This window comes from Delphinus delphis, chromosome 13 (genome assembly GCF_949987515.2).
Source record: "Delphinus delphis chromosome 13, mDelDel1.2, whole genome shotgun sequence".
Taxonomy (NCBI): domain Eukaryota; kingdom Metazoa; phylum Chordata; class Mammalia; order Artiodactyla; family Delphinidae; genus Delphinus; species Delphinus delphis.
In genome coordinates, this window is record NC_082695.1 from 17,911,537 (window position 1) to 17,938,374 (window position 26,838).

Genomic DNA, 26,838 nt, shown 5'->3' on the forward strand with positions numbered 1-26,838 from the left:
GGTTCAAACGCTGCTCGGGGAACTAAGATCCCGCAAGCTGCGCAGCGCGGCCAAATAAATAAATACAATTTTAAAAATAAAGTGAACAATTCAGTGGCATGTAGCACATTCACAATGATGGGCAACTACCATCTCTTATCTAGTTCCAAAACATTTTCCTCTCCCCAAAATAAACCTCCGTATCCATTCAGCAGTCACTCCCCAGCTCCCCCTCCTCCAGCCCCTGGGAACCACTGGTCTGCGTTCTGTCTGGATGAATTTTACCTCTTCTGGGTATTTTGTGTAAATAGAATTCCAACACGTGTTTTAGCCAAGTCATTCCGTCCCGGTACCGTTGTGTTTGGCCATTGTACGTCACTATTAACTAGCACTGGTTGACAGCTTGCCATGTGCCTGCATGGTGTCAAGTGAGGCATCTTCTCCTTGGGAGATGGCTACTGCTCTTCTGCCCGTTCGGCAGATGAGGAAATGAGGTTTAGCTCTGCTGCGTGACGTGCCCTGGGACGTAAAGCTAGGAAGTCAGCAGACATGCTGCTTTGGGAGAGATTTAAATAGACTCTTGAGCCTGATGGGGTCTGGGTTCAAATCTCAGCCCCATCCTTAGTCTTTGTATGAACTTGGGTATGCCGCTTAATCCTCTTTGAGCCTCAGTTTTTCCCTCTGTGAAATGGGGGTGGAGGACATACCTGATAAAACTGTCGTGAGGACTCCATGGGAGTCCAGTGATAAAGAGGGCTTACCAGAGGGCCTGGCGTTCTCGATATTATCTGTGTGGTTGGTGGTGCCTGTGCGTCAGAAGGGATGCTCTCACCGGCGTGCATCTCCCTCCCCCCAGGTGATGCTGGAATCGTCCGTGTACCTGACGCTGGCGGTTTACAGCGGCTGCTGCCTCCTGGCTGCCCTGGCCTCCTGCTTTTTGCCCATTGAGACCAAAGGCCGTGGACTGCAGGAGTCCAGCCATCGGGAGTGGGGCCAGGAGATGGTCGGCCGAGGGATGCACGGCACAGGTGTCGCTAGGTCGAACTCGGGCTCTCAGGAGTAGTGACTGATGGGGGGCTGAGCTGGTTTTTGAGGCTGTAGAGAGCGGGGAGCTGCTGGAGCCCGGCTGGGGCACTGATCGTCACTGCCCACGTCAAGAACTCACCCAAGGGTGCCACCTGGACCAACGAGGTTTTGTGTCTTGACTGTTTTCTCATATTTATCAAGATCCATCCGGGGCTGGGGAGGCATCTGCTCTGGGGGGTTCTCCGTATATGTGTGTGGGGGGTTGTTAATAACCTGTGGATCTGCATGGGAAAACTGCCACCTCAGCAGTGCCTGGTGACGCCGGTAGCCAGCTGGACACCATCCAGAGTCAGCCGGTCACAGCCTCGGTGAACAACAACCGAAAGATCTTTGTAGATACACTCCAGGCCGGGACCCCTGTGAGACCTGCCACTCACCCGCTGGACCTGTTCTTAGGTTTCTCCTGCTTCCCCGGCCCCAGGCTTTCTTCTTTGAAATTGCAGGTGACCTGGGTGTGGCCTGAGCAGCTTTTTCTCGGGTCTGAGAAATGCTCCCAGGGAAGGGGCCCCTCGCTTTGCCTTCCCAGGGCTGAGTAGCGGAGACTCTGGCCGATGGACATGCATTTGAACTTGAGCCGTGTGCCTCCACCCGGCCCCCTCTTGGAGTTGCTGTCTCTGGCTCCGGGGGATCCAAATGTGGCCACGAGGACAGCTGGGCTTGCACTAGATGACAGCCTCAGAAAGCTTTTACCCCCAGGAATTGGGGATGGAGGCAAAAGGGAGGTGAGAACCAAGCCCACGACCAAAGCAGGGCCCTCCCCTTCGGAAGCAGCAAAAGTCGCGCCAGGGGGCTTCTTTTCTGGCCCCCTCGTTGGTCAGGCTGATTGGTGACTCTTGGGGCAAGAAAACAGTTAAGTCAGGTTTCAGTGCTTTGGAGTTTGAGCGCGGTGGGTGGCCAAACGGACCGAGAAGCAGAAAGATGCTCCCCCCAGCCACCTGCTCCCGTGCGGGCCAGGGGACCAGGAATCCTTCCTCCCTGGATTCTCTGCCATCCCTGCTGTCAAGGGGTGGCTTGGTCTTTCCATAGAGGCAGCTCCTGGGGTTCCAGCAATGGACCCCACGGCATGGATACCATGGGTAGGGAGGAACGGGCGGGCCCAGATATGTGAAACATGTACATTTTCAAAGAAAGAGAAGGGAGGTCAACTGGATTTGGGGGTTGGCCTCCAGAGGAAGGGCTGATGCTGTGTCTCAGCAGACAACATCCACCTCCAGGATTTGGTTTCCACGAGCCTTTTCCCCGCCAGGAAGGCGGGACCTTAGGGAAGGAGAGACGGAGATGCCAGATCCCATCAAAGGCCAGAGAAGACTGACCGTCTGCTTGGAGGTATCTGCTTGAAGTGAACATTCCAAGGAAGCCAAATGTGTACGTTCACCTTTATTAAAACATGTTGGTGATGGACGTTGCAAGAGTTGAAGTTTGTTCGTTTGTCACAACGTCCTAGTGATGGTTCAGCTTAACGGTGTTGCCAACTTTATCCATGTAGGGTAAGCTCAGTGCTTTCATTTGCTTTAATATGACAGTCTTTCCAGCAAGGGGGAAAAGGTGCACAGTTGGCAGCCAACTTTGAGTCTGTTGGAAGCAACACTTGCTTCTAATGGTGTGGAGGTCGCAGTGGGTGACTTCTTCAGGCCCAGGTCCTAGATCGACTGCAAATCATCCCACATCCCTGAATATATGTACTGCAGCCCTCTAAGCCCAGGCAGTCAGAGGGGGCAGCGTGGCAGAGCTTCCTTTCTCTGACACCCACATCTCCCTGGACCATGAGTGGCTAAAGCTTTAATTATTTCTGGTCTGCTGAGCTCTCCTGGGCAACTAAGAGCCTATGCTTGTCTTTTTTGCCTTCCAGCTGGCCAGACACTGCCGGATGAGCAAGTCCACTTGCTTCACCCTCAAATAACCTGGAGGATCCGGGGGCTGCCGTGGGGAAGGAGGGCTTGGTGCGCAGAGATGTTTTCCAGGGGCTGGAGTAAAGAGGCTTGTAGTTGTGGGTTTTCTCTTGTTGAGAAAATGAAAGGTGAAAACTCTTGGCCTTCTAAATTGCCTGCCCTTGTATAAAATCGATATTATTGAATGATACAAGAGCTGCCACAGAAGTTGCCCAAACCTCTGAAATGCGTGAGACCTTTAGCTGAAGACCTTTGTATCTAATTTTGAACTGTCCAGAAGCTCCCCTTTTCAGTACTGGAAATGTCATCTGTTTCTCTCAGTGTTAGGAAGGATTTTAGAAAATGGCAAAAGATGTTCCGTGTCGCTAGGGTTATATGGTTTCTTTCTTTCCCTTCAAGTATGCTCAGGAATACATAAATGGGATGTGCTGGCAGTGAGATAAAAGAGGATCTTAGAGATGGGCTTTGAAATGAATATGGATGTGCATTATTTTTAAATAATGTTAAGCAACAGAGAGGCTTGAAGGATAAGATCATCCCTTGGTTACTATAGTAAGCATCAAAGGACTGGGATAACCTTGAGCTGCAAGCAACAGTAAAACCTACCAATAGTAGTTTAACCCATTAGAATATTAAGTGTTCACTTGACAACAAGCCCAGAGTCAGAGAGTTCCAGGGAAGGTTCAGCAGCTCAACAGTGTCATCAAGGACCCAGCTTCTTTTTGCCTTTCCTCTCTGCCGTCCTCTGCATGTTGCCCGTTGACCCTATGTGTGAAACCTCATGGTCACAAAATAGCTGTCAAAGTGCCAGGCATCAAGTTTTTTTCCAAGATGTTAGAATGGGGAAGGAGCAGTCACAGAAGGTTTTCTTTTTAAAGGGTCTGTTGTTTTTGGTTGGAAAGGGAAATCCCGCAGCAGATTTACCATTGCTTTGCACTGGTCAAACCTGGGTCGCATGCCCATCCCAGCCTACGATCTCCCACAGGATCAAGAGATACCCACAGCCTCTTGAACACAAAATTGAGATTCTGGTAGAAGGAAGACAATAGTGGTGGGATGGGAGATAGTTGAGAGAAACCTTGACAGAGTTCTCATCAAGGCTGTTTTAGTTGCAAGGAATAGAAATTGTACTCAGATTAATTCAAATCAAGCAGTACAGCTTTAATATAAGGCTGGGAACAGTAGTTAATTTCCTGGGGACTATAAATGCGGGAAGCGGAAGTGTAAGGAACACCAGGAAGAGGGGAAGGTTGTGGCAGAGTATGGGACATGGGGGGTGGCTACGACTCAGCTCCAGTTGATTTTGTTGTACCATAGAATCGCCTGATTTTCAAGACAAGAATCTGGATTCTTATGTGAAATCTCCGAATTTTAGTATGTTAGCTCAATTTTTTTTTAATTTTATTATGTTGGATTGTTTGAATGTTTGAATGTGTGGCCCCAATAAAGTTCATCTGTAGGCCAGATTGGGTCGACGGGCGACCAGTTTGCAGCCTCTGAAAGGTTAGAACGATCGCTGAAATAAAGGGAACGGGACCTGGAGAGCCACCAGGGCCTGAGGCAGCCCTCTCTCTGGGTCCGTGGCCCTGGTTTCTGTCCCTCTCTGCAGGCTGGCTTGCTACTGACCCCTCATGGCTGCTGCATATGCCTGACTGACTATGCATATAGCTCGGGCTCACCGGGGCTCAGCTCTGCAAACACATCTGACTCAGCTGTTCAGTGTCCCGCTTCTAAAGTCTCAGGAGAGAAAGCTGATTGGCCCAGTTCAGTGTTGGTTCCAATCCTGGTCCAATCAGTTGGGTCAGGGAGAGGTGGGATCAGGAGGCACGAACATGGAAGCTTTGGCCGTGACAACTACTGGTGGCACAGACAATTAATGGTATGCCTAGAACCCACAGCAGCACATAGGTGAACTTTGGAGTCTGTTCATTATAAGTGTATTTTGGGTCATGGCATGGCATGTGGTCAGTATACATGGAGTATCCACCACGTATCGGCATGATACTTAACACAGAGGTTGTGAAAAAGAATTGAGACATGGTCCTTATCTTCATGCACTCACAGCGTAGTGGGGGGAACGTAGATGGGTGGGACAGAGATTGATACGGGCGCTAATGGAGGGATGCAGAGTATTGTGGGAGGCACACAGGATGCCAATCCCAAAGCTCTAGAACATTCTGAAGCACCTTCCAGCTCTTCAAAGATTCGGTGGTTACAGCCAGATTTAGTCACCATTGGTACTTTACTATATTCTGATTCCTTGACATTGGAACATCTGGATACATCACGTGTAATCATTCTAAATTAATCAAGAGTATTTTGATGATGAACCACTTCAAGTACCCCTACCCCCACCATGCCAGAGAACAGAGCGCTTCCCAGATTCATCAGTAAGAACACAGTTCCACCCGCAATAGCATCAAAAAGGATAAAACGCTTAGGAATGAATTTAACAAAAGGAGTGCAAGACTTTTGCAAACTACAAAACATTACTGAAAGAAATCAGAGAGAGACATGGAGAGACATTCCATGACCATGGATCAGAAGACTTAAAATTGTTAAGGTGTCAATCAGTACTCCCAAAATTAACCTTATAAATTCAACACAATCCCTGTCGAATTCCCAGCTGGCTTTTTGGGGCAGAAATCAGCAAGCTGATCGTAAAATGCATATGGAACTAAAAGGACCCAGAGTAGCCCAAAAATATCTTGAAAAAGAAGAGTAAAGTTGGAGGACTCACACTTCCTGATTTTAAAACTTAACTACAAAGCTACAAGTAACCAAGACAGTGTGGTCCTTGTACAGCAGAAACTAACACAACATTGTAAAGTAATTATACTCTAATAAAGATGTATTAAAAATTAAAAAAGACAGTGTGGTCCTGGCATAAGGGTAGATATACAGATGAATAGAATAGAAAGGAGAGTCTAAAAATAAACCCATACATTTATGGTCAATTGATTTTTCACCAAAGTTCCAAAACAATTCAATGAGAAAAGATAAACTTTTATAAACTCAGCAAGCGGCCGAGCATTCATTGTAAATATGGTTGTAGATCACCACTGGGGAAGGAGCAGGAATGTTAAGTGAAGAAGAATGAAGACATCAAGGCAAATGTCCTACAGCGCCATGTGGATTGCAGACTTTCCCCATGTTCCTTCTATTCTGAATTTTGGGATGGAATCAAGAGGAAACCACATTGCAAAGAGGTCTTTACTATTTACAAAAAGGAGAGTCACTTTGGGTCTGAATAGAGACTTCCCTGGCCATGTTTTTTTTTTTTTTTTTTTTTGCGATAGACGGGCCTCTCACTGTTGTGGCCTCTCCTGTTGCGGAGCACAGGCTCTGGACGCGCAGGCTCAGCGGCCATGGCTCATGGGCCTAGCTGCTCTGCAGCATGTGGGATCTTCCTGGACCGGGCCACGAAACCACGTCCCCTGCATTGGCAGGCGGACTCTCAACCACTGTGCCACCGGGGAAGCCCTGGCCATGTATTTTTGTGAGTTCACTGTGTTCTGGGCCCTGTAGTGTTCCTGCTGACAAAGCGGTAAGGGTCACTTTCCCTGGGGAACTTTAGGATAGGCAATCACTTTAGTCAAAAATGGTGTTCCACTCCAAGCACCAGGAAGTGTCCCTGACTCCAATCTGGTGAGAGTCCCCTGATCTTGGCCCAAATGTGGCTGTGAGGAGGAGAGACCTGGTTCCTTTACAGTGTGTTTGCAGTAGTTGGGGAGGAGGCCAACCTATTCCTTCGTAACTATGTATTTCCCCCCAACCTGGGATTCAGTGTTTCATGGTGGTTGAAAGTGAGCCACTGGAACCACATAATTTCTGGCCCTGAATCTCCATTCTACCCCTTCCCAGCTGCTGGCCTTGTATTGCCTCTCTGTGCCTTGGTCTTCTCACCTACGAAATGGGAATAATAGATACTTCCGGGGGGGGTGGGGGTAGGTTGTAAGGAATAAATGCATAATGTTTGTAAGAGTTGAGCACCAGTAGCCCATTAGAATGCAAAAAATTATAACTGTAATAAAAATAATAATTGTTGTTATTATTAGGGCAGGAATTCTAAGATCTTGGCTCTCATACCCTGCTTAGCTTAGGGCCAGCCAAAATCTTCATGGCATATGCTCCATGAAGAGCCCATCAGGTGAGATGACATGGATATAGATGGCATGGGCCCATCAAGACCCCCTCACAGCACATAGGGTGTCACTGGTCCCAGATGCATGAGGAATACTAGGCTCTGGTTTTTACCAAAGCCCCGGAGAGATAAAAATTCACCTCAGAGGCTGAGGCAGGTAATTAGGGATGAAGATGCTAAGGTGCCGTCTGGGCTCCTTCAAAGCTCTCAGAAACATCTGGAAGCCTGTTTGCTACCCCAGAGTGTGCTAGCCAGAAGGTAAGGGACACGTTCAATCTGCTTGGTGAGTTTAGTTATCTATAAAGGGGTTCCTTTGGGGACGACCCCCAAGGGGTCCTCCTCAAGGGTTACATAGTGCCCGTGGGGCCGCTGGTGGGCCACTGAAGCCATTAGGAGTGCTGCATGTGGAACAGGCATCCCATGTTGCTCGTTCAATGGCTCTCCTCTTCTGTCTTCTCTATACCCCAGTTCTATGTATAAATTCCTGCAGTGAAATCTGATACCAGTTACGTCAAGTGCATTCTGTGGCCTTAGGGAACCAAGGTTGCAACAGCCTCCGTCACCCAGATCTCCCTCACTCGGGGCTCCCTCACACTCTCCCTCGCTCAGAGCTCCTTCGCCACTTGGATATTCTGAGCTTTCCTTCCTCTGAGGACTCATGGGATAACAGGACTCTCCTTCAGGAATTGACCCCGTGGTTTCCTCTCACCTTGTGCTTCTTGCAAAAAGGAGTCAGGTGGCGTGGGGGGTTAACGATGGGTGCGATGATTAGTTGGCTGAGGGGAGCAGGGAGTTTTTGTGGGGGAGGCGGAGGTCACTGGCATCTTCAGAGGTGGGACGGTGGCATCCTGAGCAAATTCCTTTCTTCCAGGATTTTCCCAAAGATCTTGGCCACCTCCAGGGCACAGCCCCAGTGGATGGTGAGCCCATAGCCTCCGTGGCCATAGTTGTGGATGACCTGGGAGAGGCAAGAGAGAAGGTCCCTAGAAGATTCAGGAGCTTCCTGAAGTATCCTAGGTAAGCCTGGTGGTACCAGAGCTCCTCTTGGTACCATCCCTGGTGGGATGTGGGAACCCCTGGAAGGGTAGTCAAGGGGAGTGTTTGGGGAGTTGGAGGTCAACACCCTAGACTCCTCTTCTGTTTAGGAGGCAGACCTGCTTTAAGCACTCAACACAGAAAAAGTAGAATCACCTGGAACCTGAGGTCTGCGATTCCCCCACCACGTCAAGTTATTTGAAGTTCCCTAAATCACTTTCCTTGTTCCCATCCTGCTCCAGACAGGATGTTAATAGGTAGACTCTTCTACCCACCAAAGAAAAGAAGGGGCGCTGTATGGATGGACCCTGGAGAGAGGCAAGACGCTAGGGGGGTTTTTCAAAGCTAAAACCATCAGCAGGGAGTTCAACTCTATCTGTGACTCTCCCCCCAACCCCACTGCCATACACACACACACACACACACACACACACACACGTACATGCACATGCACACACACACATACACGCACACACACACACACACACACATGACCTCTCTCCAGACAGACACACAACCCTCTCATGACACATACACAAAACTCTTCTATACAGCCCACCTCCAAAGGATCAGAATAAAGGAGGAAGGGTGACCTAGATTCCTTCAGCCCAGGACAACCCCTGCCTTTTCAATAAGGCCAGTTCCTACCCCATGAGACAGGACACGAGAGGGGAACCCAGAGAGATGATGGAGCAGTCACAACGTGGACATCTGGGAAGTGGCTCTGGACTCAGATTCAAACCACATCCCAGCCTTGCCCCTCACCACTGGTCTGATGTAGGCAAGTTGACTTCCACTTCTGGGAACCCCAGTTTGCTCATCTGAAGCATGGGGTGAACAGTCCCTATCCCAAAGAGCTGTAGGGGAGATTCAGTTAGGTCATTCGTGTTATGGACACAAAGCATATGCTCAATAAAGTCCCCTTTTCCTTCTATTCGACCACAGGCTCTAGTAAATCGAGGCACTGCCCTCTATGTAAACTTGAGCAGGCCCTTTACCATCACTGAGCCTCAGTTTCCCCATTTATAGAGGAGGGGATATTAGCCACCCTGCCCCCACCTCAGGTCAGCATGACTGTTCCCCCGAAAATGCCAGAGACTTCTTAGGAGTTGGGGGATGGCATTGCTTTCCTCGCCGGGAGAGCATACCTCTGTGTTTGAAGATCCAACATGAAGCTGTTCTCTTTCTAGTCGAACCTGGGGGCGTACTGGCCGGAAGCCAGTGCATTCACTAACAATTTTTGCATCCTGGAAAGAAAATTGTTGGTAATTCATCTCTGGATTTTATTTTTTTCTGATGCCATTTTTAGGTGATAGAGAGTTAACTTTTGGAACTTCATTACCGTCACCACCACCAGCACTATCATAGTCACTTTTGTTAATTACCACTAAGATCATCACCACCTTTATCGGCCACCAACATCATTACTGTACTACTACCATCTCACCACCAGTTCTATCAACTATCCCATCTTTATCAGTCACCGTCCCCACCAGCCACCACCATAATATCGCCTCATCACCATCATTATCACCACTCTCAGCGTTTTCATCACCATCAACACTAACTACTACTTCCATCCTGTCTTCATGACCATCACTATTGTTACCACCACTAGCAGGCAGTTGTGAAGACTGAGATTTCTGCAACAAATACATCTGCTCCTTGTGAAGACAGACTAAGGTGTTTAAGGGATGTCACCTCAAGAGAGAGCAACTGTTAGCCATGACCAGATAGGTTTCATCAACCCGCAGCAGGACTTCCCTGTACATTGTCCAATTCTGGTATAATCCAGAGTCCCGTGTTGGAATTATCTTGCCCAGTTATCCCAGTCACGATATCTTCCCATCTTCAAGTGTCCTTTTGATCATCAAGCTGCTAGGATCCTGGTCTAGGGCACTGATATCTCTCCCCACCTCACCTTCAGTGTGGGTTCCAGTCTGCAGCAGCACTGATATCTCTCCCCACCTTACCTTCAGTGTGGGCTCCAGTCTGCAGCAGCCTTCCCAAATGGTGTTGTGGTCCTGGATATTGTTTGTCTCACTCCAGTTCCCCAGCTGGAAGATGCCTCCAAGAGTCACTGCCTGGATCCTTGGTAAAAGTGGGCAGGGTCAAGGATGAAGGAAAACAAAGCCTTTGAGATAACGGGGGGAGGGTCATTGCCATGCTCACCCTTACCACCATGTTTGCCTAAATCAACTTCAACATTATCATCCCACAGGTGTCAAAAACAAACTTATGGTTACCAAAGGGGAAACATAGTGGGGAGTGATAAGTCAGGAGCTTGGGATGAACACACACACACTACTATATATAAGATAGATAACTAACAAGGACCTACTGTGAGGCACAGGGATGTGTAACCTATTGTGTAGCAATAGGTTATTGCAGACTACTCAATAGTCTGCAATAACCTATATAAGAAAAGGATCTAAAAAAGAATGAACATGTATATGTATAAATGAATCACTTTGCTGTATACCTGAAACTAACACAATATTATAAATCAACTATACTCCAAAAAAATTAAAATATTAAATAAACTTTAAAAACATTATAATCTCTGCTCATAATACCGTCAAAAAGAATAAAATACCTAGGAATAAACCTATGTAAGGAGGTAAAAGACCTGTATTCAGAAAACTATAAGACACTGATGAAAGAAATCAAAGATGACACAAACAGATGGACAGAAATACCATGTTCTTGGATTGCAAGAATCAATATTGTGAAAATGACTAGACTACCCAAAGCAATCTACAGATTCAATGCAATCCCTATCAAATTAACAATGGCATTTTTTACAGAACTAGAACAAAAAAATCTTAAAATTTGTATGGAGACACAAAAGACCCCGAATTGCCAAAGCAATCTTGAGGGAAAATAACGGAGCTGGAGGAATCAGACTCCCTGACTTCAGACTATACTACAAAGCTACAGTCATCAAGACAGTATGGTACTGGCACAAAAACAGAAGTATAGATCAATGGAGCAGGATAGAAAGCAGACATAAAGCCATGCTCCTATGGTCAACTAATCTCTGACAAAGGAGGCAAGGATATACAATGGAGAAAAGACAGTCTCTTCAGTAAGTGGTGCTGGGAAAACTGGACAGCTACATGTAAAAGAATGAAATTAGAACACTCCCTAACACCATACACAAAAATAAACTCAAAATGGATTAAACACCTAAATGTAAGACTGGACACTGTAAAACTCTTAGAGGAAAACATAGGAAGAGCACTCTTTGACATAAATCACAGCAAGATCTTTTTTGACCCACCTCCTAGAATAATGGAAATAAAAACAAAAATAAACAAATGGGACCTCATGAAACTTAAAAGTTTTTGCTTTTAAGCAAAAGCAAACTATAAACCGCAAAGGAAACTATAAACAAGACGAAAAGACAACCCTCAGAATGGGAGAAAATATTTGCAAACAAATCAACGGACAAAGGATTAATCTCCAAAATATATAAACAGCTCATGCAGCTCAATATTAAAAAAACAGACAACCCAATCAGAAAATGGGCAGAAGACCTAAATAGACATTTCTCCAAAGAAGACATACAGATGGCCAAGAGGCACATGAAAAGCTGCTCAACATCACTAATTATTAGAGAAATGCAAATCCAAACTACAATGAGGTATCACCTCACACTGGTTAGAATGGGCATCATCAGAAAATGTACAAACAACAGATGCTGGAGAGGGTGTGGAGAAAAGGGAACCCTCTTGACTGTTGGTGGGAATGTAAATTGATACAGCCACTATGGAGAACAGTATGGAGGTTCCTTAAAAAACTAAACATAGAATTACCATATGACCCAGCAATCCCACTACTGGGCATATACCCAGAGAAAACCATCATTCAAAAAGACACATGCACCCCAATGTTCATTGCAGCACTATTTACAATAGCCAGGTCATGGAAGCAACCAAAATGCCCATCGACAGACGAATGGATAAAGAAGATGTGTCACATATATACAATGGAATATTACTCAGCCATAAAAAGGAATAAAGTTGGGTCATTTGTAGAGACGTGGATGGACCTAGAGACTGTCATACAGAGCGAAGTAGGTCAGAAAGAGAAAAATATCATATATTAACGCATACATGTGAAATCTAGAAAAATGCTACAGAAGAACCGGTTTGCAAGGCAGAAATAGAGACACAGATGTAGAGAACAAACGTACGGACACCAAGGGGGGAAAGCGGGGGTGGTGGTGGGGGGATGAATTGGGAGATTGGGATTGACATATATACACTAATATGTATAAAATAGATAACTAAGAAGAACCTGCTGTATAAAAAAAATAAAATTCAAAGAAAAATCACTGCAATTGCCATTGTCATTACCATCAAACACCACCATCTCCACCATCACCATTAACATCACTGTCATCATTGTTATCCCTTCTAATGTACAGCATAGTAATGATAGTTAACAATACTGTATTATATACTTGAAAGTTGTAAGAGAGTAGATCTTTAATGTTCTCACCACACCCACAAAAAAACTATAGTTATGTGAGTTGATGGATGCATTAACTAACCTTATTGTGATAATCATTTCACAATATATACATATATCAAATCATCATGTTGTACATTTTAAATGTACACAATGTTATATGTCAATTATATCTCAATAAATCTGGGAAAAACATTGTCATCTTCATCAACAACATCATCTTCACTACTGCCTTCTTTGCTACCATTAATATATCATGATCAATCCCATTCACCATTTCCACCACCACCATTAGCATTGCCATTGATACCATCATCTCCGCCACACCACTAACATCGCCATTGAGGCAGTCAGCACAGTCACAACATTAACATGGCATTTGAGACTGTCATCTCTGCCATATTATTAAAAGTCATCATTGATAAGTGTCATCTTCATCAGCACCAACTGCCACCCGAACTCTCACTCACCACCACCATCAACACTGATCTCCTCTGCTGTAACAATACTATCTCCACTACCACCATTCCTCTATCCACATTATTATCATCATCAACCCCATCACCACCACCATTATTGCCATTCACAACACTGCTGGTGTCACTGCCATCACATCCACTACCTTTGTCTCCAGCATCACCACTACTGTCATCCCAGATTATGTTCAAGATAGAAGCCAGGAGCCCAGGGGAATTCCCTGGTGGTCCAGTGGTTAGGACTCTGCAGTTTCACTACCGAGGGGCTGGGTTCGATCCCTGGTCGGGGATCCCATAAGCTGCGTGATGTGGCAGTTAAGGCTGAGTCCTGCCTTCCCACAGGTTTAATGGCTCAACCTCACTTAAAAGCATTGGAGGAAAAAACCTGAAAAGACTTAAGAAAGAGCCCTGGAGCAGGCAGCGGGGGCATAAAAAGAGCAGGAAGGTGCTCCCTCTTCTGCCCTACAATATCAGATTTTTACCCTGGGATGATGTACGGGGACTTATAGATGCCTCTCTCTGGGTCATGGGTGATAATGAAGTGCTTCATCCATGGGGCATCCACCTGTTGATTGAAGACAGAGAAGTCTCATCAGAAGAGTTAAATCAGTGGGCTCCCATCGCCTGCTCCCCTCTATGACCAGATGTTCTGACAACAGTGGCAAAGTCATTCCTTAGCCCTCAGTGACCCCTCTGTCCCAAGTCTGCACCAGACTGCTTGCTTTTGTGGGAAGAGCTGCCCTGATTGAGAGCACCCCAGTCCCTGAAGCATCACACATTCTCATCCACAGAAAAGCCCAACACGTGTAAATGCACGTATACATTAGCCCACCTCGAGAACACACATACCTACGAATGCACTCCAGTACTCACAGGGGCACACACACGCACACATGCCCACGAATAGGCATGCCTCAGACACATGCACACACACACAGTGAGAGGTGGTGTGGAACAATGCTTACACACCTGGGCTCTTAAACCAGGTTACCTGTTCTAATCCCAGTTCCATCACTTACTGTGATGTGAACTTGTGCAAGTTAGTTAATTCCTCCGTGCCTCGGTTTCCCCATCTGTAAGATGGTGATGGTGATGTGATAGAACCCATCTCAAAGGGTTGCAGTGAGGATCAAATTAATTAACACAATGAAGTACTTGGGTCTGTGCCTGGCACTTAGTAGGCATTCCATAAATGTTTGCACTTTTTATTATGGCGGGCATATGCAGCTTCCACATATAGAGACACACACACACACACACACACACACACACACACACACACGCGCGCGCGCTTTACTATTAAGAAGAACCCCGCCCAAGAAAGAGTATGTTTGGGAGGGTCATGTTTCTTGTTTCTTTAACATGCAAATTCCCTGAACACTGGGGGGTTCCTCTGACAGATGTCCCCCGATTCAGCCTCTATCTTTGGAAGCTCATCCCTCACCTTCAGACTCACCTTAATGGTCTGCCCCCGGCCTGGCTGCAGCAGGGGATCTGGTTGCAAAGCCCCAGCCCACACCCCAGTGCAGTTGATAATCACATCAGCGTCTCCTCTTGCCACCTGGTAGCAACCAACAGGGCAGGTGGGATGGAAGGGGATGAGGACCTTAGTATCCCTTGCATCCTCCCCAGCCTGCAACTCTCTGCTCCCTGTGCAACAGCCAGGAGGGGACTCAGTGAGGAACCCATGGACCTGCCTCCAAATTCCGCTCTGCCATTTACCTACTGTGTGACCTCAGAAATGTCCCATCACCTCAAGTTTCAGATCAGATTCCTTAACTATAAAATGGGGCCGGTAACATCTGTTCATAGTGTGCTGTGAGGCTCCAGTATGACTCTGCCTAGAAAAGTGTTTGGAAAAGAATACTACGGAAGGGGGAAACCTTCTTGGAACCTTCTAGAAGAAGTCAGAAAGGACACAGAGATAGTCTTCTCCCTCCTTCTGACTCCTTTTTATTTCATTCTCTTGTCTTCTGCTCTGCCAAGACATCTGAGGAAGGCACGTTGGAAGCCCCAGCTCCGTGCATTCTATGGGAAGCTCCACAGCTCAAGGATGTAGCACATGGGCACCCAAACTCCCAGCCCAGCCCCAGTGACTCCCCTCACGGGTCAGTCCTGGGTCGCACTGCTATTTTTCATGAACCAGTGTTTGCCACACTGGGCTGTGAGCCCCTTGGGATTGAGAACTGTGTCTAAGTCAAGTATGTATTCCAAGTGCCCCTCAGGGCTTGACCTAGAGCAGATGCTCGTACACGTTAGTGGCTGCAAGTACAAGAGTCTTCCATGTGCCAAGCGCTGTTCTGGGTACTGAGATTGAGTGAGGTCGTACAGCAAAGCTCCTGGTACCTAGCCAGTACCTGCTGATGGTAGCCGCTACTGTCATTATTATTGATAGTGGCGTCACTCTGGAGGTAAGTCAGTGGAGGGCCTTGACTTTGTAGGAACATCGTCTCAAATGTTGATAAGAAGCCACCAAGCATCTGGAGTTGGGGGTGTGGTATAGCTGATATTGAGAAAAGGCAGCCAGCTCTCTGGCCCTAAAACTCACTGAGGCTCAGGTATAGATATAGCCCCCAATGGCCACCATGATCCCACTGCCCCTTTGCTTCTGACACCAACATCAAGGCAGAATGCCTGAGTCCTTCTGGGATTAAAAATAGACCTAGAATCTGGGACAGACCTCAAAGGGATGCTAGGAGCCTGAGAAGGGGCCCCCCAACCCTGCAACAGGAAGCAAAGGCCTCCCCTCTTCTCCTCTCTCCCACATCCAGCCCCTTCCAGCCCGGCAGCTCACCTCCTCAAAAGACTCCACCTTCCTTAGGAGGAATTTCACTCCTCTCTCAGTTAACCTGGGATGATCAAACACATAAAAAAAAATCCAGTATTCAGTTCTCTGTCCCATCCCTGCAAGAGGATGGCGTGGGGGACATTTCCCAAAGAACCTTTTGTGGGTGTTAGTCCCACAGGATGCTCCTTGAGAAGATGGCTGTGTAGTCCAGTTCATGAGCACCTTGATGGACCAGTGGTCCACGAAATGTCCCTTGGGAAACCTGAGATGGTCCAAGCCCCACGTTGGGCAGATGGAGATGGGAGAAGGGCCTTGCTGAAAGTCATACGGTGAGTCTATGATGGGATTAGGACTCAAACCCAGGCCTCTTACTACCACCACCCTGCTTTGTATTATCAAAGGGAGTGAGATGCAGGGTGGAGGAGGGGCAGGGTTGGGACAAAGCCCAATTGCTTCTTTATCTGAAGCAGAGCATGAGGAAGGAGGTGGGCTGGGGACACCCACCCCCTCCCTAAATTTCACAGAGAAAAAAACGTATGTCACTATTAGAAATATAGTAGAAACATTAAAAGAATCGGAAGTAAACCACATGCGAGCTAAAGCATAACATCAGGATTATTTTATCCACATGGTTTCCTCAAGATGGAAAAACTGGGAGCATTCTTTCCTGGAAGGGGCTGGATAAGAGTCATAAGTGTCCCAAGGTTAAGAGACATAACCATGTTTTAATACAGTGGTTTCCAAACCTGGCTGATAGTTACAATCACTCAGGGAACTTCTTACAATACAAATTTCTGAGCCCCACTCCAGAGAATCTGATTCAGTAGATATAAAGGGAGGTCCTGAAATCTATATTTTTAAAAACCTCCCCAAGTCATTTGATAAAAGCCACCATCCATTCCAGTTTTTTTTAAAATCTTAATAAAATAATAATATATAGGAAATATATGGAATCTTCCTTAATATGCATATATGTGAATATGAGTACAAATTGTATCTTTCAAGCTAATGTTTGCTAATTTAGAACACTACAAGATTCCTATCAACATAAGGAACAAGACAGGGACATCCTCTATCATCTGTATTAGTTAGTGTTATTCTAGAGGTACAGCAATTGGACAAGAAAAAAAATGAGGTATAAAAATAAAAACTGGACTCCCCTGGTGGCGCAGTGGTTAAGTATCCTCCTGCCAATGCAGGGGACACGGGTTCGAGCCCTGGTCCGGGAAGATCCCACATGCTGCAGAACAACTAAGCCCGTGTGCCACAACTACTGAGCCTGCACTCTAGAGCCCGTGAGCCACAACTACTGAGCCTGCGTGCCGCAGGTACTGAAGCCTACGTGCCTAGAGCCCGTGCTCTGCAACAAGAGAAGCCGCCACAATGAGAAGCCTGTGCAACGCAATGAAGAGTAGTCCCTGCTCACCGCAGCTAGAGAAAGCCCACGCGCAGCAATGAAGACCCAATGCAGCCAATAAATAAATTAATTAATTAAAATTTTAAAAATTAAAAAAAAAACCCACCTTATGTTTGTAGATGATGTAAATATATCTGGAAAACTTAAGAGAATCTATTTAAAGCTATTACACAGCCATCACAGATTTTAGTAAGGCTGATAATAAATACTGTATCACATGTAAAAAGCTTCCCAGGTGGTTCCAACAAGGTGTGGAAGCCACTGTCTTAGTGCACAGAGGCGGTCAGGAACAAGGATAGCTCCCACCAAACCTAAAGGTTTTCATCAACATTTGGGGTTGGTCAATATAAAGACAAATCCCACGAACCATCATCCACTACAGCCCTGGTCCCTGGGAGGTGCTTTCCTCAAAGTGAAGCTGAAAATCTCACCTTTCGGTCAGCCACTGCAGATACTTCCTTCCCTCCAGAATCAGACTTGTGTTGAACCAGCCATAGCTAGAGTCACAGGAGGCAAACGGTGGGAATAAAGGATCAGAATCACAGCTCTATGTGAAGGCTATCATATGGAAGTGGGAGCTGTCACATTCTTTGGGCCCCCAAAGGGTGGAGCAAGGACCACTGGGTGACATTCAAGGAGGAAGTGGTTTTCAGCTCGAAGCAAGGGAATATTTTCTATCAGACGAAGCCATTCCTGACATTGGGGTGTGCAAGTGGAGATTATTGTGCATCTGTAGAGAGGGTTTAGACATGGGGTGAGGTGAAGAGAGGACCAGAGAGGCATCAGACTATAGTGAAAAGAATAGAGGGGTTTGGACTGGGTTGGAATCCCATTCTGGTCACTTAGCTGTGTGACCTGGGGAAGTGACTTGGCCTCTCTGAAGCTCAGTTTCCTCATCTACAAAATAGGGTAGTGTTATGGAACTTCGGGGCTTGAGATCTATGATTCCGTATCCCCTACCTCCCTAGTCTAAGGTGCAGTTTGGGTGGGTGGGCTCTCTGAAAGAGCTGGACGGAGCACTGGGAGACCAGAGTATGGGGCTCTAGACCAGGGATGGAACAGGAGATTTGATGCCTCCATCTTTCGGACAAGTCTATCTGAACTGTGGGGCCTCCGCTCCTTCACCCATGGCAGTAACCTTACCTGTAATCGGGAAACATGTCCAGCTCTCTCGGAGTCAGCTTCCGAAATCCCAGAACTACATCCTTCCAGTAAGGGTCCTTTAGAAGAAGAGAAGGCGGCACAGGGGTGGATGAACATCAATAAGAATGATAATAACAAAAACTTATATAATGTTTTCTGTGTGTAAGACGCTGTTCCAAGCATTTTACTCATACCAATCCAATCTTTACAACAACCCATTGAGGTAGATACTATTTTTAGTTCCATTTTGCAGATGGGCCCATTGAGGCTCAGAGAGGTTAAGTAACTTGTCTAAGGTCACACAGCTAATAAATGGTGGAGCTGAGATTCAAACCCACACAGTTTGGCTTCAGAGTCCATGTTCTTAACCATGATGCTATATGAAGGGTAAGAATAAGGCTAAGGATGAGTGATAGAGTAAGGGTCATAAATAGGGGAGAAAAAAAGGGGCGACAGTGAAGGTCACCAAAGGATGAGAGTGGGAGGTAGCAGAGTGGAGGGTCAGACAACCTGGGGGGAGATTTTGGCCTCACCACTGACCACTTTGAATTCTCTGAGACTCAGTTTTCTTATCTGTATGATGGAGTTAATAATCACTCTTGGAAGGTAACAGATAATGAAAGTAACGCCCTTAGCACAGTGCTAGACATCGAATAAGCCTGGGAGAACTGGCGTGGGATTCTGGGCACCCAGCCGGACCACCCTCTCCAAACAACCTGAGAACATCACCCATGGCTTTGCCTGTCATTCGAGCTGGGTTCAAATTCGAGCTTTGCCACTTAAAGCTTTGTGAGCTCAAGTCAGTTACCCCAATTCTTGGAGCCTCTAGTTTCTCATCTGCAAAATGAGGACCATGATAGCACTTAACTTCCTGGTTATGATGAAAATTTAATGAGTCATTAGTTATAGAGTGGTTAGGACAGGGCCTGGCACATAGTAAGTACTTTAGAAGTCTGTGCCAGGGTGAGTCTTTTAGTCCATCTTGATGGAAAGTCCTGGAACCTCCAGGGGAGCAGGAAACCTTTTGGCTTCAGCGTCAAGTGCCTCCCACTCCAGGATGTGTGTGTATTTCACCCACACCACTCAAGAAGGGCTAGTTTCCCTGGTTCATCAGAAGATTCTTTGGTCTCTGCCAATTTAATAACAAAGTTGAAAATGAAAATGATTTTGAAAGCAAAAATAGAAATTAAAGTAAACCTGTTTTGAACACAGGAGACTTTGCCTAAGAGGCTCAAAGTACCACCCCCCCCACCCCCTGGTCTCTGATCAAGGCTCTGCCCTATGGTTTATGGTCAGGGACTCCTCACTCACCGGAACGGCTTCACGGAAGAGGTTGTAGCCTGAGACTGGGGCCAGGCCCATGTCTGCAGCGTTGGGAGAACCGATGTGGCTCAGGAGATAGTTGAAGGTCTGCTGGTTCCAGCGCCTAGAAGGATCCCCCAGATCTCAGTCACCTAATGAAAGCTCCAAGGGTTGGCTTGCATGGGGCTGTGATCAGGTTAGTGGGATGTGTCCAGATCTAGAAATCCACCACGTTCACTCTGCAGTGCCCCAAATGCTACGGGTCTTCCCCCTCCCCAAACTTTCTAATATTTTCCCATTAATAGGATAGAGGAGAGGAGTAACAAAGAATGCTCCATCAACATAGAGAACAGTCTTGTTGTTGCCAAGGGGGAGGGGGTTGGTTGGGGGAGGGATGGAGTGGAAGGTTGGGGGATAGCAGATGTAAGCTATTGTATACAGAATGGATAAACAGCAAGGTCCTACTGTATAGCACAGAGAAGTATATTCAATATCCTATGGTAAACCATAATGGAAAAGAATATAAAAAAAGAATGTATATATATGTATAACTGAATCACTTCGCTGTACAGCAGAAATTAACATTGTAAATCAACTATACTTCAAATAAAAAAAAAAAGGATGCTCCATCGTAAGTATTTGGAGCCTACCTCTGGCTTGGGATCACGTAGCTGCGAGTTTAAATGAAAGCTTTGACTGCTTTGGGGACTGTGAACCCCGTGGTTCAGGCTCACCCTGGGCACCCCCCACTGTAAATGCCAGTGGCAGGCATCACTTACTCTTCTGAATACTTTCTCTCCCCTCCCTGGGCATACAGCTCAGCAACATTTCCTAGACTCCCTTGCAGATAGGTGTGACCATGTGGCTGCGTTCTTGCCAACTGACCCTAACGTCTCCTCCCAGGTGGTCCTCATGCTGTGCTCCTTCTACAGGCACTGGTCCGTGGCAACATCGGAAGCCACAAGGAGGATGGCAGAGCCATGAGATGGAAGGAGCCCGGGCCCCTGAATTGCCACCTACTGATCAGGAATACTGGTTTTGGAATTTATGGGCATGAGAATGAAACTTCTGTTTGAGTCGTAACTCATTTGAGGGTTCCTTTGTTGAAGCAGCTGGTGGTTTCTAAACTGACAATGACCTCTGCCACTTTGCTAAACTTGAACATCCATCCACCCACTTAGAGGCATTCCTGATGGACAGATGCATTGAGCATCCTAGCCACCCAGTTTAGGTGAGGGATGGAGACAAAGTCTCCATCTGTCTGGCACACATGGCTTCTCAGCCTTTCAGTCACGATCAAGTATAGCATCTGCTGGCCCACAGCAGGGACAATATTTATGCGTATTGTCTTTATAGCATGTCAGGCCAGAGCCTCCACAAAAGGTTGTAATTGGTGACGGAAACCCTGAGAGGGAACATCCTCTCTGCAGACTCAGCCCCTCTGGCCCCAGGCCACCCTCTGGGACCCTCACTCACGCCTCCTGTGGGTTGCTGGGCTCGGAGAGGTAGGGCTGCCAGAGGCCAGCAGCCACATCAGTGTTGGTGAGCGGGGTGAAGCGTTCTGCATAGACCTTCACGTCCAGCGACTGCAGGACCGAGTGGTAGCGCTCATGGATGCAGAGGGCGGTGGACAGCCCGATGACGCCCGCTCCGATCACAACCACGCGCATCGTGCCAGCCTGCGGGGGGAAGTCAGGGTTGAGGCATGCCACCACCACCATCGCTACCGTCCACTGACGGCTTAGAAGATGCCAGACACCGCCCAGCCCTTTTTATACTTGATTCCCTCAGTGGCCCTTACACATGGGAAAATTGAGGCACAGAGAGGCAAAGCAACTTGCCTAAGGTCACACAGCCAGTAAGTGATGCAGCTTTCTCTGGGGACTCTCCTCAAATACCCTGTCCCCAGGCTGGGGAAAAAAAAGGGCCCAGCAGCGTGCCTGGCCAGCTGTAGTCTGGTTAGTCTAATGGTTAGGAAAATGGGCTTCAAATCTCAGATCTCAGCTCTGCTCCCTGCTGGCCATGACTTTGGCCAAGATGCTTCTCAAGCCTCAAATTCTTCTTCTGGAAAATGAGAAAAATAACTCATGCCCCGGAGAGTAGATGGGAGTTTTCCACAAGATGGCAAACGTAAAAAGCTTAACACAGTGTCTAGTGCAGAAGAAGTGACTTCCTGACATTGCGGAGCACCTACTGTGTGTCAGCCCCTGCACTAAGCGCTTCCCAAGCGTCATTTCGTCTAAGTCTCTCACATTCTTAGAAAGTAGGGGCTGGTGTTATTGGCCCCATTCTACAGATGAGGAAACGAAGGCTCAGAGAGGTGGAGTAACTAACCTGAAGTCACACAGCCAGTAAATGGTGCTGCCAGGATTTAATTTTAATTCAGGTAAACTTGATACACACTGCACACCTAGTGTGTGCTAAGCTGGCCGCTAGTGGATGCAGCTGTGAGCCAGTCAGATGCAATGTCTGGCCTCAGAGCTCAGATCTTCGGCACATCCCCTCCAGGCCTGCCTTGGGGTGCTTGGCTGGCTGGGTCCTCAGAAGTTTAGAAGACCTACCAGCTTTTGACCTTGAAGCTGCTTGGGACTGCACAGCAGGGAAATATTGTGCAGGCTCCTGCTAAGGCAGAACAAGGGGACTTTTTGTGCCCGGAAGGGCCAAATTCAACTTTCCCTCCTCTCTGCTCACAGCTCTCCTCCCACAGACCTCGCCTCCTGGCAACTGCGGCCCATGGCCCTGAACGGCAGGACATTCTCAATATGTCCTAGTTTTGTAAAGGGGAAAATGGCTCCAGCCCACAAGAACTGGACTCTGTTGGGGTTTCAGCAGCCAAGTTGGAGATAAAACCAAAAAGCGGAAAAGCCTCGTTCCTCTGGGTGATTCTGCTTCCAGACTTGAGCCTGGGCTTAGTTACAGGGGGACCCTCTCAGAGACCCCTCACCTCCTCCCCCATCCTTTGCCTCAGGAGATGCAATCTCCTCAGCTGTGAAATAGGGTTAACCCCATCTCATGGGGTCAGCCTGAAGGTTAAATGACTAGCCTGGTCAAAGTTCCTGGTACAGGGCCTGGCCTCAGTCTGTGGTGGCCTCCTTCTGTCCCCTAGCACCTTGAAAATAACAATGGGAAAAACACTGGCTGTGGAGGAGAGGAGAGGAAGGAGGGAGAGTCAGACCTGGCTTCACTGCCGGCTTGCTGTGTGACCTTGGCCAAGTTACTTCCCTTCTCTGGGCTTTCTGTCTCTGCATATCCTCTGGAAATTTGACCACTTTTTTTCTTTTTTTTGTGGTACGCGGGCCTCTCACTGTTGTGGCCTCTCCTGTTGCGGAGCACAGGCTCCGGAAGCGCAGGCTCAGCGGCCATGGCTCACGGGCCCAGCCACTCCGCAGCATGTGGGATCTTCCCGGACCGGGGCACGAACCCGTGTCTCCTGCATCGGCAGGCAGACTCTCAACCACTGTGCCACCAGGGAAACCCTTGACCACTTTTGACATTGACAGTAAGAAGGCAGGAATAGAGGGTTTTCCTGTATTTTCCAAATTCCCCATAATGAACCCAGGAGGCGGTGTGGCTTGGAGAGGTGACAGTAACAGCCCAGGCTGGGGGTTAGACAGCCTGGCTGTGGCACACACCAGCTGTGTGACCCTGGGTAAGTCACTTCACTTGACTGAGCAAGAGGTTTCTGAGCAGGGAGAAAGAGACTTCAGACCGAAGCCATCACATGGCATGTCTCCAATAACAAGGCTGTGGCAAAGCCTCTGGTTAGAAATGGTGGCACATGCCCAAGAGAAGATCATGACGGGGGGACCCAGAGCAACTTCTAGAACCAACTGGCCAAGACAAAGAGGGACAGGTAACAGCATAGGGCTCAGTTTCTCCAATGTCTAAAATTCTAAAGATAAGCAAGATGGCATCATGCAGAAGGGGAAACTGAGGTTCACAGAAGGGGAGCCACTCAGTCAAAGTCACATGTTTGTGATCAAAAAATCTATAGAGTCTTGGGGTTTAAAAGTCTCTGTGAAAGAAAAGACCTGGCAATGGGGAGATTACAATAGCAGCTGCTAGCTTTTCGACTTCTAGTATGATGTGAGTAACACAATGATGTGTTACTCATTGTGCTAAGAACTTGACATGTGGGACTTCCCTGGCGGCACAGTGGTTAGGAATCTGTCTGCCAATGCAGGGGACATGGGTTTGAGCCCTGGTTCGGGAAGATCCCACATGCCGCGGAGCAACTAAGCCCGTGAGCCACAAATACTGAAGCCCTCGCGCCTAGAGCCAGCCCGTGCTCCGCAACAAGAGAAGCCACCACAATGGGAAGCCCGTGCACCACAACAAAGAGTAACCCCCGCTCGCCGCAACTAGAGAAAGCCCGCACGCAGCAATGAAGACCCAACGCAGCCAAGAATAAATAAATAAAAAGAAATTGACATGCATTATCTACTTTAATCTTCTAACAACCCTCAGGGTTGTCCTTATGCCCATTTTACAGATGAGGCAACTGAGGCTTAGGCACCAGCTGGTGAGAAGAAGAGCCCAGGCCGGCTGACTCTCAAGGCTGTGTGCTTACACCCCGTGCTAATCCCACAATTTGAAAAACCATCAAGTCAAGCAGGTGAAGAAAAACAGTCAAGGCTTCCGAGTCCTGCGTTGAAAAAAAACACAAAATACAACGAGTGCAGGAATTTTATTGTGTTGGTGGTAGGCATAGAACTGAAAAGGGAAAATGTGTGTCCTAAGTCAATTATCTTAGTTAAATAAATGAATCAGATTTGATACTGATTGTAGCAACCATGTGTGTGTGCATGCATTTAAGTGGAATATAAATGCATAAGGTTCTTATCAGAATTGGCAGTCAGACTGTAGCATCTGACAGACCCAGCCTCGGGTAAAATCATTCATGCATGTGGGTAATGAACTCCTGGACTCGTCTGCACACAGCTCTGTTATCGTTCAACCATTTTCTTGCTGTTGCTGACGTTTTTATTAGTGTTGCAGTCTTCTGCTTTATGCCATTACTTCAAACAAGCGTGCTTGGAGTGTGCATTCAGGAAGATGCAAACAGCTGGGGTTATTACGTGTGCCTGTGTGTGTGTAATTGTAACGTCTATGTATTTGTGGAGTAGGAAGGGAATTTTGGCCGCCTGCCACTTGCCCGACACATATAGATGCAGTACAGACATCCTCTTACTTTATCCTCTCAACTGCTATAAGAAGTTCTAGGGACGCAGGACTGAGGTTCAGGGAGAGGAAGTCGCTCCCCCGAAGTCACACAGCCAGTGTGGGACAGCGTTCGGATCTGGACCCAGTTCTATCTGAGCTTTTCCGTGCTGCGCCATAGAGCTCTTTAGGCGGCCGGCAAGAAATTGGCGGCCGGCAAGAAATTGGCAGCTCACACCTTCCGCTTACTTTTCAGTCTTGTATTTGTTTGCTTATAACTTCCCTTGTCCCTAGAGCGAACCTTGAAGCAGCTCATGCCTTTGATGGCTACATGTGCAAAGAATAGGAAAGACTTGCTTTTTTAAAAAAAATGAACAAGTCACGGGTGAGGTATTTGAATGAATGTAATCAGCTCCGTGTGGCTAACCCCTAGGAAGCTTCAGAGTCTATCTTTAAAATGGGACAGATTCTGTAAACGCTGGAAAACCAGGCTACCAGCTCCCAGCCCCCCAAACAGTAACAATGACCATTTATTGAGTACTTGCTATGTGCCAGTCCTGTGCTAAGCCCCTATAGTCCTCACCTCTTTTCATACTCAGATTAACCCTGGAAGAGGTGAGTTATGACCCTTATCTTCCAGATGAGGAAACTGAGGCTTGGAGAAGTGAAGGCACTTACCTGTGGTCCCGGCAAGGTTGTCACTTGCGTCAGGCTCTAACGTGGACCTTCTCTGTCGACACTGGGAGGACACTCAGATCTGCTGCGCCACCACCCCTGCCCCCACTCACCTGGCGTGCCAAATTTCTGGAGAAAAGAGGCAGCTGCTACGGGTGCAGGGTCCTATCTCCTAAAGGGAGGCTCCTGAGGCTGGGGCGTCCTGTCCTCAGCTGGGACTGGAGCTCAGGGTCAAAGTCTGAAGTTACGGACAGGGCACAGCAAGGGGTGGGGCTGGCCACCACGCTGCTCTCAGGGGCTGGACCTGGGCCAGGCTGGGAGACCTCACCTCCCCTCGCTCCAGTCCCTGAAAAGTTGCCTGACTTTTCTGGCTGATCCTAAGTCCCCGTGGACAGGCCTTTGGGGAGGGAGGGAGGATGGATTGGGGTTCTTGGAGGGCTGATGGGCACAAGGAGGTTTGTCTCCCGGGCCAGCTGGAGACGATCCTTTCTTCCCTCTTCCTGCTGCCACCCTGGGGGAGGGGAGTCTGCACAGTGGGGGTGGTCAGCCTGGCAGCCCCTGAGGTGAGGCCAGAGGTATAGGACAGGGGCTCCTAGGGCCAGCCAGCCAGCCTAATGCCATTCTGGGATCCTGGGTGGATGAGGCCAAGGAGAGATTCAAGGCGATGCCTGTTTGGGCTGTAAAGATGTGTCGCTCTTTGCTCCTGTATCCCAGAGACACGAATGGCTGGACTCCAGGTCCCTCCTCTGCCAGAGCTAGACCTGGAGCAGTGATTATTAGAGCTCAGAGAGCATCAGGCTTCTCACCGTATGGATGGGGAGACTGAGGCCAGAGAGAGGGACCAACCAGCCCCGGGTGAAGCATCCTTTGGGGCAGCTTTGAAGGTCCAGCCCGTAACCCCTTACCTTCGGCATTATCACATAAAAACGTGCAGATGACATAAGAAAATTCATGCAAAATACTAGTGCATACTCTTTTCTCTAATAATAACAAAGATGGGGTGAACTCCACCTTTTACTTATATGCTTCCATTTCATTTGAATTTTTTTTTTACAATAGTCATGTGTCACTTTTATATCCCACAACCTTAGGGAAACTCCTTGTGCCTCTAATTCATTATGGGAACATTTAAAAGTTAACAAAAGTTAGCCAGATAACTTTATTCCCGTTCCCATTCTAGCAATGATTTGTGTTTTGTGAATTTCAGCGTGCCAGTTCTAAGTACCTTACCTGGATTATCTCATTCAATCTGGCAGCAGCCCTAACAG

General features: G+C 47.6%; 2 protein-coding genes across 3 annotated transcripts in view; one reads left to right on the forward strand and one right to left on the reverse strand.

Moving 5' to 3' along the window:
- The window catches only part of SVOP (SV2 related protein), an 87,241-nt gene extending 80,737 nt beyond the window's left edge, over positions 1 to 6,504 (forward strand). The window contains exon 16 of the mRNA XM_060028245.1: positions 836 to 6,504. Within this exon, the coding sequence (XP_059884228.1) occupies positions 836 to 1,042 (207 nt within the window). The 3' untranslated portion in view covers positions 1,043 to 6,504. The remainder of the gene's footprint in view (positions 1 to 835) is intronic.
- Positions 6,505 to 7,913: 1,409 nt separating this feature from the next.
- On the reverse strand, positions 7,914 to 25,773 carry DAO (D-amino acid oxidase). 2 transcript variants are annotated; one of them, XM_060028247.2, is made up of 11 exons: positions 25,684 to 25,773; positions 21,212 to 21,414; positions 19,745 to 19,859; positions 18,434 to 18,510; positions 17,722 to 17,787; positions 15,880 to 15,934; positions 14,542 to 14,646; positions 13,568 to 13,650; positions 10,107 to 10,224; positions 9,282 to 9,380; positions 7,914 to 8,056 (listed from the first exon to the last, which is right to left on the reverse strand). In XM_060028247.2, exons 2-11 carry the CDS (start codon positions 21,403 to 21,405, stop codon positions 7,925 to 7,927), a joined length of 1,044 nt encoding a protein of 347 aa, XP_059884230.1. In that variant the 5' UTR covers positions 21,406 to 21,414; positions 25,684 to 25,773; the 3' UTR covers positions 7,914 to 7,924. The 2 variants fall into 2 exon arrangements, with proteins under 2 accessions (XP_059884230.1, XP_059884229.1); XM_060028246.2 differs by lacking the exon at positions 25,684 to 25,773 and adding an exon at positions 25,574 to 25,678.
- Positions 25,774 to 26,838: the final 1,065 nt, after the last annotated feature.

Coding starts and splice junctions, on each gene's coding strand:
- DAO (XM_060028247.2), bottom strand. CDS start 21,405: ATGCGCGTGGTTGTGATCGGAGCGGGCGTCATCGGGCTGTCCACCGCC. Junction 10,225..13,567: donor TCCCCGTACATCATCCCAGG/GTAAAAATCTGA, acceptor ACTTTTACCAAG/GATCCAGGCAGTGACTCTTG. Junction 8,057..9,281: donor TTGGATCTTCAAACACAGAG/GTATGCTCTCCC, acceptor TGCCTCTCCCAG/GTCATCCACAACTATGGCCA.